Source organism: Scleropages formosus, chromosome 8 (assembly GCF_900964775.1).
Source record: "Scleropages formosus chromosome 8, fSclFor1.1, whole genome shotgun sequence".
Taxonomy (NCBI): Eukaryota; Metazoa; Chordata; class Actinopteri; order Osteoglossiformes; family Osteoglossidae; genus Scleropages; species Scleropages formosus.
In genome coordinates, this window is record NC_041813.1 from 31,422,980 (window position 1) to 31,437,884 (window position 14,905).

The following is a 14,905-nucleotide window of genomic DNA, read 5'->3' on the forward strand; positions in this document are numbered from 1 at the left end:
CTCTTCGGTGAGGGCGAAGGGGAACGGGGACGAGCGGAGCCGCGCGATGGGACCGATGAAGGACGCCGGGACTGCGGCTGCTGGACCCCGCAAGGACGCACCGCACGCGGTTGTGGCCGGGGCTTATAATGGCGCAATGAGCGCTAAAGCAGCGGGGATCAATAAAGTGCTGTACGCCGCATGTAGATACGATGCCATTATTCACATTGAGCACCATAATGAAAGCCTCCCCGTCCTGCCCTCCTTGGTCGACAGAACGAGAAAGGTGTCGACGGAGCTGAACCTTAACAAAGCTAAAGAGACGTTTCTTTTATTCCCAGTGACGTCGCCGTTTTCTCCCTTTTTCAGCTAATGTCGTGCGGCACAAAGGACGGACCCGGTGCTGAAAGGACCGGCCAGCCGCAGACTTCCTACCTGTGGAGAATCGATGGCCTTATTATGTTGCCGATGCTCCCTTCCAGTAAGTCGAGGCGCTTGGATTACACGTGCGAGTATAAATGGAACCCGTGTCCAACCCTCTGCGAGGGGCCTGCTTGCCGGAAACCCGACGTCGCGCCCAGATTGTCCGCTAATCGATGAATTACATTTATTTATATGGCCGGCGCTTTTCTCCAAAGCAGCTTATAGTCACGCATAACCAATTCATAGAGATGGGTTGTTTTTACTGTACCAGTTCAGGGTCAGAACCTCAATCGAGGGAAGTACGGCAGGAGGTGGGATTGAAACCCAGGTGCTTCTGATGCAAGGGTGCAGCTCTAACCTCGATGATACCTCCAACTAAATGCTGTTAATGTTGGAGGCTCTACTCGCTCTTCACCATAGCCGATCACACAGGAGTCAGCAGGCAGCACAGTGCTCGGAGCCTTGGTCTTTTTACTGAACGAGCCGGGTTCGAATACATCCGTAGCAGCCTTGAGCAAGGTACTTACCTCAATCGATAAAAATGACCCCGCTGTATAAACGTGTAAATTATTGTAAGCATCTTAGCATAAAAACCTCTGAATGTACACTAACCCTGGACAATGGTGTTGACTAAATAATAATAATAATAATAGTAATAAGACATATTATCATAGCATACTCTCTCACTGCTGTGAATATCATCTCTAGTTCATGAGACTGCAGCTAATAGAGAGGTGATGCGTATGTACCACACACACACACACACACGTTGCAGCATTTGCTCACTCACAGCTGAGCCCTTAATCCAAAACACGGCCCTCATAATTTCCTTTTAGCAACACGCCGTTCTGCGTGGGGCCAGAAGAATCTAGACTGCGGTCTTGTGACCCAGAGGGCAGCATTAGAAGGACGGCGAAAGGCCGGAAATGACGGGCCAACGTGTGCGAGAGGGTGAAACAGCGTCCCCGTGTGACGCCCGACGCTCCGGCACGGGAACGTGGATCCTTCGGCCGCCGCGAGACGGGCGACGGGCTGCGGAAACGCGGTGCGGCGGAGCACACGGCCGCTGCAGGGGGTCCTCACGCACAGGGCTGCACCGCACCACACTGGCGCTTCAGTCTGTGGCGCTTTCCTCGCCTCCATCTTTGCCTTTTTTCAATTCGGCTCATCCTTCGCTTCAGTCCCGGAGCTGCGTATCTCCACCGGAGCGATTCAGGCTAAGTAACTCTCTCAAGGGCACTGCAGCGGCGGCAGGGTGCGAACCCACAACCTACGGGGCGCGTTTTTGCCACCCTCCCAGCTGCGTAAGGCCTTATTGCCAATCCCGCTTCTCGGAGACTACGGCACGCAGGACCCGAGGGTCCGAAAACACTCCGGTAAAGGGGGTTAAAGGTTTCCCGTAAATCCGCGAACCCCAACCCCTCGCAAAAAGGAACCCGGCCCCGGCGTCCTCTCCAAGCGCCTTTTCACGGAGAGGCTGCAGGAAACAACTGCGCGGTGTTATTTTTGAAGGCTCGCTCATTCGCAGAAGTATTTTATTCTTTTTTTTGTCTCCGAACCTCTGGACGCGAGGCACTTCCTTTCTCCGGCTCCAGCGTCGCGCCTCACACTCATTACCGACATTTATTAAATAATGTAAATGAATTTGCGGCGCGTGCCGTCGCTCGCTGCGGAAAAACGGCGCGTTACCTTGATCTGTTTTAAGCCGTGTCTGACGGAGGGTGGCAATTACATTATCTGGGAACTATTAGATGGCGTGAAATGTAAATAAACCCAAATTGAATTTGCGGAGAACAGGCATAACGAGGCGTCTGCTGGCTTTCGAGGCCGCGCCGCACCACGCGCGCGCACACACACACACACACACACACACACACACACACACACACACACACACACACACACACACACAAACAAACAAACACGTGTGCCCACGCGAGGCCTTAAGAGCCCCCCGCCGAGCTCGCGCGAGGTAAACGCTTTTTATCGCATCGTCTCCAGCGATCTGCGAAAGCGTTTGAGTCGCTCGGTGCCGCGAGTCCCTGACAGTCTCCCGGAGACCGATTTCCAGCGACTAAAGACGATAAGCTGTTAATTGAGCTTCGGGTCACACTCTGGACACACGGGCGGCAGCAAAATACCTTCTGACATATTAAACACATCCGTTTCGGCCCTATTCTCCCCACGGTGGCCGATGGGACTTGACGGGGCGGCGGGATATCGAAAGAGACAGCTGAAACGCAAGTGACAGAGGAGTCCATAAAAAAACCGTTTGCGGGTTTATTTTTCCCGATTTGACCCGCGTCACCGGCCTCCGGATGATGGATCTGAAAGGGAGAGTCGGCCGTCAGAGGAGGCGACCGTCGGGACGGCGGCAGAAAGCCGCAGGAGGCCTGTCAGGTAACATAAAGGGCCCTGCCGCACACGGGGACTGCTCCTGACACCCCTGTCAGCGGCGCGGCGCGGCGCGGGCGGGAGCCTTCATCCGGATGCGGCGCATTAGCGCCTCCATCTAATTAAAAGCCCAGAGGTCCGGGGGCTCCGGCGCCCTCTGGCACCCGGGGGGCCGGTAAATGGGAAACAGCTCGGGCCCACTCGAAAGCGAAGGGTTTAATCGGTGGCTCGAGTGACATCGAATTGCGCGCTCGCTGGGAAAGCGAGCCTGAAATGAGTCTGTCTTGATGTCTGAAAGAGACGGGACGCTGCAGCCCGTCCGAACCCTCGCGGGATGCGCCAGAGCAAGTACTTTTTTTTGCGGCGCGGCCTCGGACATCGCACCCGGGGGTATCTGGCGGCTCTGACTTCTCCTCCGCAGCGGCCTGTGCCCCGTTGGTCAGGGAGGTGTTTCTCTCACGCACTCACCCACCCGCAGACACGCTTCTCACACTGTCACGCCACTCGGGAGGGGCGCTGCTCCCATCGCTGCGAGTCCATAACCGCGCTGGACGGGACGGGACGCGACGGCGGGAAGCTCTCGGCACGAAACGCCGCCGCGGCTGCGTGTTGACGGGCTGCCGATCGCCTACTCGGCGCGAACCCTTCCAATCCAATCGACCGCCGTTAAACGCGTCCGTTTAGCAGAGCAGCAACAGAGGACGTCGACTCTCACAACAATGCCGTGGGCCCGAAAATGGAGATATCCCATTGACGGGAGGAATTAGGGAACAACCGCGAGTTCTAATTGGACACGTTATCTGTTCCGGCGATAACGAGAAAAGGCAGGGAGACGAGCGAATGGGTGTCCTGCAAGGAAAAGCGCCTTTCCTGGAGCTCTTATCGGAGGAGAGGCCTGCGGCGCCTTTTCCGTTCAGAATGCGCACCTTTCTAACCCACGAGCCACATTTTTAATTTGCGTCCGCCGCCTCACATCTCGAACGCTGAGCTCTGAAGGTCACCGTTGACTTACTGGAGTGTTTAACCGACTGGTAATAGAGATGACCCTCAATAAAATCACATGTGGAACACTTCCTCAAATGCCACCATTTATCATTCACATCCGTTCCTGTGTAATTTATCCTGGAGAAATATTACGTCCAGGGGACATAGACTTTTGCTCGTTTTCCACGCAACGACATTCTGTAAATGAAAGGCCTTCGGGGGCGTCGAGGCGTCCTCATCTGCTCAATTTCGCCAGGTGCAAAAAATCAATAAAAAGGGTGAGACTGTATGCACTTGCAATTACTCATGATAATAATAATTATTCTTCTTGTTATTATTATTCTTATTATAATAATGGTGATGATGAAGCATCTTCTACTGCCGCTGTATGTAAGAGAAACCACAGGGAAGCAATTCCAGCAGTGGAGGATATAATTACACCCCCATCTTCTATTGACATCCAATACTGCGCATGTTTCCACAGGAACTCAATAAGGACAAACCATCGGGGATACGGACGCACGAGAAGCGGACTATAAATATGCCGGACGGCATTTGTGCACCGTAGACGAATCGTGCGCGGCCTTGTTAATGCCGATTAAAGAGCGAACAGAAAAGAAGCCGAGATCCCCGAGCCGCAGCTCGACAGACGTGCGCCGTAGAGGACCGGAGTCGAGCCCCTTAGTCATCGTCTCGTCACCTCATCGCCCGACCGGAGCGCCGTCCGTCTGAGCGCTTACGGGGACATCTGGTCCAAAGTGCCCACACGCCTCTGCTTCTCAAGCGGAGCGCTGGGTACGAAAGCGCTCGCTTCGTCAAAACGTCGAGCGGACGCATTTATTGTCAACGCGTACCGCATCCACCCGGGGCGGATATTTGCCCGACTGCGACTTTGCTCCGTTCTACCTCTTGCGTGGTGGCGAATGTGCGGCGTGGACAGCGCTGACTTGTTCGCCCTGCAATCGCGACACTGACAAAGCAGAAAAAACACACCGGATGCTCCACGGTGGCCCTTCTGCTCCCATACGCAATGAATTACCATAATTACCGGGAGGAACGTCGAGATCACGCGGAAATGCGGCGAAATCGACGTTGCTGTTATTGTAATCCTGAGGGCAACGATAAAAGGGCCGTGAGGCTTGACGACCTGGACGACCGCACACACGATAACACGTCGGACCCTTTATTCAATCGGGTCGTCTTCCTGCGGAAGATTTTTAACGCGGCCACGGCTCTCTCTCACGCGTGCGGACCGCACCGGTCCGGTTTCATCCCGTCCGGGTCGGTACCGTGTTGCCCAGTAACCCCGGCCTTAAATTATAAGGCTCACCCGGAGGAAAAAAAAGCCGAGATCGCGGAAAAATCTGGCAAAATGGAGATGGCTCTTCTCTGATTCTTAGGGCAGCAGTGAAAGAACTATGAAAGGCTTGACAAGCTGGACATCCACACAAAATTACATGTCTCACCTCGTATTTAATACAGTCCTCATCTTGTGGGAGAAGATAAATATTTTCATTTTTAAAGCGAGCCCCGGCGTTCGGCGGCGTGAACGGCGCTGGTCCACTTTAATACCGTCCAGGGCTTTACCGCGGGGGCAGTAACCCTTGACCTTTAATATCCCTTCGCTGCCAGTTGTCAGCTGTTGACAGCGAGCGTGCACGTGTTCAGCAGTTCAGCGGCGCACCAGCTCAGCTCGCTTCCAGACCTCACGGGCTCCGCATTGATTGGGCAGACAGCTACTTTTATAAATATTGTTTCACCCACATCTGCGCTTGACTTTTCCGCGAACGCAGTTTTTCAGGAGCGCGTCCCACATCTTGTTCGCCTTCGTGTCTCGCATTTCCTCGGCAGTTCGAGGGAGAACCGAGGGGCCGTTTCCTTCACCCCCGAGGAAGCGCATCAGCACCAGCAGCGCCCGAAGTCGGTCACCTGGCATTCGAAGCCTTTCGTGTGCATGGAAAACGAGTTTTGCGCAGAGGGCGGAGCTCCAGAGGACCGCCGACGACGAGGCCGGAGGTACGCGAACCCGAGAGGCGCTTACAGTAACCGGTGACGGCAGAAGAAGCGGGCGTCCGCCACGGACGTGCTCCTTAGCGCACGGACAGACGGAGACAGTGAGCACAGCTGTGATTACGCCCGCCCACCCTCCGCTCCATCACTCGTTCAGCTGATGGAAAGGGTAGCAGCTCAAAGAAAGGCCTCCAAGAAAGTCACCTCTTACGACTCTTATACTCCTGTTCAGCCACAACCTCAACCGTGTTTCTCATGATGGAACGCACTCTTACACATCCGGGGGGGGGGGAACTGTTACAAAACGGTCTCCACCAGAAGGTCCCCTTGCAAATATTTCCTTCATTTGGTTGTCTGATCACCATGATGGAGCCACCTGCCACACGACCACCCCTGCGACATACCTTTTGTTACCTTTTGGCCCTGTACTGCATGACGTATCTCTATGTGCTGCTTGTACATGTATTCCTTCTCATTCCGGAATTCTGCTGCTGTGCAATGCTTCTCTTCTATTGTATAATGTCTTCTTTTGTATTATAACACGGTCATAGGTGAACACTTGTCATAATACCAGGGTGCACAAATTGGAGCCACGAACCAGAGACGGTCACCGGAACCACGAGCGCGTCGTACAGAGCGCCACGCCGTACCGTAAGCCTGCGCCACCCCGATGGTTGAAACGGTTCGGCTGGGTCGTTTCTGTTGTCCTCCTCCCGTTATCCGGCACAATCGGAGTCGAGGAGCGGCGGCGGACCGCGGCAGGCGCCGAGCGGCCGCGTCTCGGCCTCGCGCCGCAGACCCCCGGAGCAGCCGAGGGAGACGTGGCGGGCGGCAACGCGAGGTGCTTGCCGGAGCAGAGACGCATATGGCCGAACGCCCACACACCCACGCACACACGCGGCTCGCCAAGACCTTGGGCCGACTGCGAGGCGAGCACGATCTGCGCGGGATATGAAAACACACAAGGAGAAGTATATGCGCGCCCTGCTATATTTGCCGACAAGCGTGTGCCCAGTGCCGCCCGACATCGAGGGCTCGTGATGCGGTGCCGTACGTCGCGTCGCACGACCTTCGCCGAGTCCGTTCCGCGCGTTTACTTCCCCGATGTCTTCAGGAGCTCCTGATGCGCAAAGGAAATGTTTGCCGGATGGGGTCCGGGGTGCCCCGAGCCAGTGTTTCGAGCCAATTCTGGGTTCGACACGAGAGCAGCCGACACAAGGCGGCGCGAGACAGCGCGCATGGAGTCCAACTGCCCGTAACCAACAAAGGTTACAGCGGTTTGTCATCGCAACGCTCACAGCACATAACCAAGAGCGGGCTCCAAGTGCAGAACAACAACCATTTCTGTCTTCTTCCATCACGCGACGCAGCACGGCATCGCGGCCACCTCGACGTAAGCCGCACCCATCTTCCAAGATGCGCGTCCATGTCCGAGCGTATCGGCTCAACAGGAAGAACGATCGTCTCGTATCTTCAACCCACCGCAGACGTTTTATTTTCCGACAGGAACCTCCGGACACACCAGGGACAACGCCAATACCTTCGGCTCACTCTCACTCCCAAGCTGCCATCAATTCTCCGGCTCCATTATTCTTGCCATTTTCGCCTAATGTGAGCCAATGTGCTGACTTTGCACTTTCCTTTGGACGCGGTAATTTAACACCGGAGCGTCGTGCTTATCTACGGCACGGCTGCGTGTCCTCCAGTCCCGAACAAAGAGAGTATAGGGTGAGCAAAAACGCATCTTTGGGAAATCGCTGTCACCGAAATGTCATCGATTTATTACGGCTTTAGCTAGGTCTTCGTCCGTACGTAGCTGAGGGCCGCAGGACGGAGCATCTCGCGGACGCCTGGAGAGTAACGACCTTCGCTCGCTCGCTCGCTGGGACACGGCCGAGTGGCGCATTTGCGAACACCGCTAATCCATCCATAACGCAGCCAAAGGAAGCGTTCGAGGGGGAAGAATTGGTTCGAACGCATGTTAGACAAGCATTAATCTGGGGGTGGGCGTGTTTGCGAGGGCGGGAGAGTCGAGTCGTATCAAATTCTCTCAAAGAGGTGTTAAGAGGGATTCGCATAGGCGGCGGTAATAAATAAATCCAATTAGAGCTGCATTTCCATATCACTCCTGACTAATTAATTCTACCTCCACTTATGTCGCGATGAAAAAAGGCGACAGATTGCCGCGGCGCTAGCAGAGTGGGCGGGGCTACGGCGGGCTCCTCGCGTCCCGTCGATCAAGCGTTACAGCCGAGACGTTTCCGGTTCACCTGGGCCGACCTCCCCGCGCCGGACCGCCTACGACGGCTGTTGTTTCAACGATTTTATTTTGCCCCTCTTCTGATGGCCGAAACACGTGGTACAACGTGAGGATTCGGGCCTGCTTTCGCAAGAACGATTTCGCCCGAGTCCGGGGCTTACGGGGCACCAGGTGGCGCGGTCCAAGTCGACCGGAACGCAACCTTCGGTTAAAAGAGGCCGGACGGCACGCTTTCGCAACGTCGCCAACACGCACGACTTCCACAAGATTAAACACGCTGCAGTTAATGGCATTTACCGTTTAATGTCATTGAACGCTCCTTTTCGGGCATATTTGCATTTTGACAGCCAGTTAAAATTGGTCCCGCTGGAGATAAAGAGGCATCATCAAATAATTGTCGAGCGGCATTTGAAGATTTATCACACAGAAAAAAAGTGTTTTCGGGTGTATTAAAATCCACAGACTTGGAGTCCTGCAGTTATGGGTGATGAACATTGAAATAAAGCACCAAACACGAGCAGTCTATATATAGGCTCTGTATTGCTTGTATAAATTTGTAAATGTCATCTGCTTGCGAGGTGTGTGCTCTAAAGCACCGGGAATTAACTGAAGAATGATTTCCATTTTTACCTCTTCAAGTTTCAGCGTTTCTCTGCGTGACGGAATACGATATTATTTAAAGCGAACCCTGCGAAATGCAGATTTTGCTGTGGCTGCTATGAACGACGAAACGCCTTCGATAAGTTTCCCACAAGTACGCAGTGAACGCAAAGTTTGAGCGCTTGATGGCACCTGCTGACCAATAAGGATTACTATCATTATTAGTAACAATAACAACCATAATAATAATAATAATAACAACAACAATAATAACAATAGTTATAATTATTGTATCATTAATTCCAGCAGCGAAGTTCACAGCGAAGGGTAACGGAGGGGCCTCATTTCCACATAGGTGATCTATGGCATTTAAAGAATGAAACTTACATTTACATTTATTCGTCAACCAGATATTGTTCTCCAAAGCGACACAGAGCTCAGCGAAAACGCGAGTGCGTTACGCCCACAGATGCAGACGTGCGATTCTCAAAGCGCAGTCAGTTTGTCTGATGTCACCGTTTAAAGCGCTTACATTACACGGGTAGCTGCACGTGGAGCCGAAAGCTACAGAAATATCTGTGACGAAAGAAATCGTGCAAATTTATGCAGTAGACAGGAGACTAGGAGGGGAGTGGGTCCGAAAGAGATGTGTTCCGAGACCCTTCTTGAATGCCGAGAGAGATTCAGCAGTTCTGAGGGGCAGAGGGAGGTCATTCAACCACTCTGGAGCCAAAGCTGAGAACCTTTGCGCTTTTGATTTCGGACCTCTCGTGCGTCGGACCGCCGAGCGGTGGGGGAGCAGAGGCGGAGGGGCGCAGCAGTTTGGTGTGGGTGTAGGGAACGATGAGGTCCCGAAGGTATCGCGGAGCACGCCCGTCGATGGGCTTCCAGGCCATACGCAGAGTATGCGGTGTGGTAAAGGCAGCTACGGGAAGCCAGTGCACCGGAAGGGGAGCTGCACGGGAACGCTTTGGCCAGAGCCATTGATCTTGGGCCAGAGGTATTACAAAATAAACTTGGGCCAAAGGGATTAATCGGGGTGGACGGCGCTAAAGCCGCGGTAAAGCTGCCACGTGGAATGATGAAGAAAGCTGCTCAGAAGAAATTAGCACAACGGCGGTCACTTCATCGCTTCACAATTCCCTCCGCTTCTCGGCTCTCCGTCTCTGAATATTCGCCCCGACAGCTTCGTTCCCGAGCTGCAGCCAGGGGTATTGATCGAGTCGCAGGGCCCTGGCGACCTCGAACTGGAACAACCGCAGTGAGTGTTTTATTTCATATTCAGACCGAAGTTTTAGTTCACCCTACACAATTGGGCAATAAATCAAGGTTCGGCTGACCGGTCTGCGGGCTCCCGGCCGGGCAAACTACGACGAGGAGCCCCCCGGGCTTCGGCCACGCCCCCGACGAGCGATCCGGCACCCCGACGTACCTCGCGACCCGCCCGGGGATGATGACGGTGATGACGATCGTCATCATCATCCTCATCCTCATCACACCGAGCGCCACGCCTAGGAGCTCAAGGGTGTCGTAACGCGGAGCGGTTTGCGTTCATCTCGAAACGGGGCCGACAATGAATTGCAAATGGCTTTTGGATTTAAAAAATAAATGTCAGCTAAACAACTAAATAACGGTAATAAAAATTCCAGCAAGGTCAAAAAATACATTTTCCTGCGATATTTTTCCACTCGGCTTGGAAAAAAAAAAAAACTCCAGCAGTTGCTCTTATCAGTCACGGGTAGAGTTGCGTTAGCGGCTGCGGAGACTCGGCCGACTTCCTCGCTGGTAACTTGCGCTCGCAGATTTACAGTTACTCGCGTAGCTGACGTTTCCCTCCGACGATTATTTAGCCCGTACACCGCTAGATCATTTTTACTGTATCGTTCAGGGTAAGTACCCTGCTCAAGGGTACGACAGCTGCAGGTGGGTTTCGAAGCCAGCAAGGCGTCGGCATCAAGCACTACGCCCCCTGCTGCCCACAAGCAGCTGAAATTTGCACCTTTTTTATAACCCGCTCGCCGAGACTTTTACAGAAAAAAACAACGGAGGCGCTCTGTTCGTGCAAAATGCTCCGCACGCTAATGACAGACACCATTTGGAGCGTCAACCGGCTGCACGTTTCCACGAAGGAGGAATTAATTCCACGTAGCTGCTGGTATCCACAACTAGGGCACTGTGACATGACAAGTCAGCGAAGTCGCCGAGGGCCCGTCGGGAAATTACGCTCGCGATTTCCACGGCCGCCTTTCGTTTTGACACGGCGAAGCCCTCCGCCTGCGATTCCGCTCCCAATCGCGTCGTTCTGCTCGATGCGGGCATCGGCGATCTCGACGACAGACGCCGCGTCACGTCCGCTTCGCGTGCAGGATTCCGGGCCCGGCGCTTAGCGAAACGAGACGCTTCGAGCGCAACGCGGGGACTGCGGAGCTTCGCAAAGGCCCCTGCTGACGGTGCGCCGGATTTCCTGTAGAGGTGGAGCGCGGGCGAACGCACGTGTGACCAAAGAGGCTCCGATCGGAGAGGGGCGACGGGCGCCCGTCACGTGCGCGTTATCCCCGCTTCGCCGAAACTCTCGTCCCGAATCCTTCCCCGACGGGCCGCCGACTCTTCCGAACAACTGGTCGCAGGCTACGAACGCAACTTGCTTCCCTTTCTTCGTTTTTCTGATACATGTCAGCAGCCATGGGGACCCGTGTGCGTTCGCTCAACAAGTCGGAGACGCCGACACGCCCGTTGCAGAGCCTTCTCTCCTCGTCCCGTGGAAACAAGCCAATTTCAAATCCATTTTGACCGTAATTCCGACGGAGGAGAAAATATCCATCTTCTCGTAAGTGACAGCTACGCGGCTTCTAGAGCTTCGCCGAGAGGCGGCACCGGAACTGAAGGAAACAGCGGCGCAGACGAGCTGCTCTCACCTTTCAGTCATGTGACGGCGCTACCGCAGGTCCGCCTCCTCCTCCTTCTCCTCCTCCTCCTCCTCATCGTCTATGCGAAAGGTACCGGGACGCCGCTCGACAGAAGTCTAAATGCAGGATGTACGTAATCAACACCTCAGCCCGAAGGTACGGAAATAGGACGAGCGCGGTGGGCTCTGCCGCTGTCAAACCGGCTCAGAGTCGTATCCGTATCCAAACGGAGGCCTTTTGATGCGGCCGCTTCGCTCCGAGAGGCTCTTCATAAAAATTTCATTTCGGATAAAAGACGCAAACTCATTAAAAAGATAATTGCTTGGCAGTGATATTTAAGCATAAGGAAGATTTCTTTAGCTAAAATTAATTATGTTTTATTACATTTGAGAGCTGAATGTGGGAGAATTAATGAAAGTGGTGACTAAAATTAGATCCCTTGCCGAAAAGATTATGCTTTTTTGTTTCTGACGGCATAAAAATACTCCGATATTGAGAGCAGCTCCTTCACTCCTGGCGGGGCACGACTCGGCTATTTTAACATTTATTGCCGTGACCTCAGGATGCGAACGGTTAACACCGGGCCTATTTTTAGACCGACCACTTAACAAGGCACATGTGCTGCGAACTTTGACCGAGCCGTGTTTCAATAATCGCCTGTGATTTCATTATTTTTCCCCCATAAAGGTTGTGATCTTCCAGCACACAGCGACACCGAAAGAGCGAAGCGCCGCCGCTCGTCCGGCAGGGTCGTCTCAGCTAGCCGAGTCGAGGAGCCGCACACCCTCGCCGAGATCTTGTTCAGCTACCACACTCTCGCAGCGACCGTAGCTTCTACTAAAAAAGCACCGAAAGGGCAGGCTGCGCGAAAGCCTGAGCGAAACCCAAAGAGCCTATCGGCGCAGCCGATGAATTTCCTTAAACGACGTGATTAAAGAAACGCCGAATCTGCCACCCGGTGGAACAGGTAGCGACGGAGATTCAATCACAGCAGAACGAGCTGCACGTTACCGGGTCGCGGTGACACATCGGGCCGCGAACTGCTCGCCGCCGACCCGGCCGGCTCCGAAGACACGCGGTTAATTTTTGAGCAAAACACAAACGTGGCTGTTTTACGCAGCTCGAGCCGATCCGTACTGCTGCTACGGCAAACGGCTCCGAGCGCTGCCGCGTAAAACAGCGTAGGCCCTGCGGTTGGTGTTCGGCACCCGGGGACCCGGTGACCCGGGGTTTCGCGCGCCGAACGAGTTCGGCCAATCGGGATGGGACCCTTTCGCACTGCCATCTAATGGTGGCCAGGGGCACTGCGGCACCATCTGCGCAGCGGTCGGGGGCAAGCGGACAACAGCACCAGGAAAGGCTTCCGGCGGAACGGCCCTCCGGCGGAACGGCCCTCCGGCGGCACCCGTGAGCTCCGACGGCGGGAGGTTCACGCACACGGCTCAGTTTTACAGGTACGCCAGCGCACGGGCAGCTGCCAACTTATGCAGAGCAGTGGAACCGGAGTCCAGAGAAGCGGGGTCATCAGGGACACCCAGACGGACAGGTTCGCAGTGCTCCAAGGAAAAATCTAGAAATAAACAGTCATCGACAGCTGACAACTGAGCTAAGGAAGACTGTCGTATGTGGGGAGACGAGCAGCATCGAGCGTCAACCAGCATCACATTTTTTTCCACTTCTAAATCATTTTCAGTACATTAAAATAGTAATCGTACATCGTGCACCCAAGTGTGGCAACTTAAAAGGAGAGAGCAGCTCCAAGCTGAACCAGGAGAGATGATGGCGATGACGACGACGAGGATGATGATGATGATGATAATGATGATGATAATAATAATAATACTGATAATAATAAGAATAAGGACGGGTCTGATTCCCACCAGCATTACTGTAAGACATTATTATGGCATATTATTAACATGAACGTGAGCACCATCACACACAAACCCTCTGTGAAGGATGGACTGTGTGTACACATGAGGTTTTAATGCCATTACTGGTGTTCCACTGGCAATGTGGGACCCCCAGCGTCTTCGTGGACAACGTGGGACACCAGCTGGGGGAAAACACTAGTTTTTACTCCGCAAGCCAAGGCTTTGCTCGCATTTCTACAGCGACAACATCCCATTTAGGAGCAGAAGGCAATTTTCTCGCAGGACTCAAGTCATCCCGCTGACCGACACACGCACGCACGCAAACACAGCGTCGTAAATAAATAAATCACGCAGCCCGAAATTACGCACAATCAGTGAGTGTGTCTGTAGTGCGCACGCACACGATTCACGTACACACGCGCTACGTGGAGAAGAAAGCAGCTACAGTATATGTGCATTTCATAAGCAAGCGAACATCATCATGCAAATAATATCATGTCAAAGTTCTATGTACCTACAGACATCCAATGTTCCTCCGACACGTCCGCGCAACCAAGGATTTCAACTCAGAAATGAGGAAAAAAGCGAAGTAAGTCCGAGCGCAGCGGCACTTTGCACAGGAGACACAGTCGGAGGTGTGGAAGCCCGAAATCATGGGCACCTCGGTGGGCAGCGCGAGTGAAAAGCCGCGAGTCATTCACGAAAAATCTCGGAAGGGCGCCGATCATTTGCTTTATTATAAGGAGCGGCGAGAGCGCGCGGAGCCGGTCCGAAACGCGCGCACCCGACAGAACGGCGCTGGACGCTTTTCTAACATCCCAAACCTCCTCCCCCCAGCTCGGGAAACACAACCGAACACGCGCGCGCCAACACACACACACACACACACACACACACACACACACACACACACACACAAACCTTGTGATGCAGTGAGACGCTTCTATGGGGAAAGCGGGGCGCGCGGCGGGTGGAGAGGGAACACAGAGCTGCACTGAGAGCATCATCATCATCATCCAACCATCAGCATCCCATCAGCATCCCATCCCACAGCGTCAGAAAGCATCCTCTCACTAACCCCTACCTCTGTGTGTGTGTGCGTGTGCGCGCGCGCGCCGCTTCTCCGCGCCCCTTACCTGAAGGGCATCTCCCACCATGGCAATTAGCTGCCAAGATTTCATCGTGGTCGGGCAGCAAAGGAAGGAAGGAAAGAAAGAAAGCAAAAAAATGTAGAAAAAGTGCATCCTGCTCCCCAGTGGAGGTGGGGGGGGGGATGAGAGAGGGGGGGAGAGAGAGAGCGAGCGAGAGGAGCCATGGACCTGACACGGAGCAATGAAGTCCATGCAGGAGCGCGTCGGTGCATCGCCGATGAAGATGACTGCCCGCACCTGTCACTCCTTGTTCGCTCACTCCGTTCTTATTCCCAACATCTGCACCACTTCCCTCCGCTTCCTTTGCAGCCCGGCAACCATTTG

The 14,905-nt window shown here is 54.0% G+C and overlaps 1 protein-coding gene across 7 annotated transcripts in view; it reads right to left on the reverse strand.

Moving 5' to 3' along the window:
• rbfox1 (RNA binding fox-1 homolog 1) overlaps positions 1 to 14,615 on the reverse strand; it is a 193,518-nt gene extending 178,903 nt beyond the window's left edge. For 4 of the 7 annotated variants that reach the window (XM_029254067.1, XM_029254070.1, XM_029254066.1 and 1 more), the window contains exon 1: positions 14,567 to 14,615. In XM_029254067.1, the coding sequence (XP_029109900.1) occupies positions 14,567 to 14,611 (45 nt within the window). In that variant the 5' untranslated portion in view covers positions 14,612 to 14,615. Of the gene's footprint in view, positions 1 to 13,944; positions 14,207 to 14,351; positions 14,469 to 14,566 lie in introns of those variants that run through there. The other 3 variants (XM_029254069.1, XM_029254077.1, XM_029254076.1) reach the window with 3 other exon arrangements.
• Positions 14,616 to 14,905: the final 290 nt, after the last annotated feature.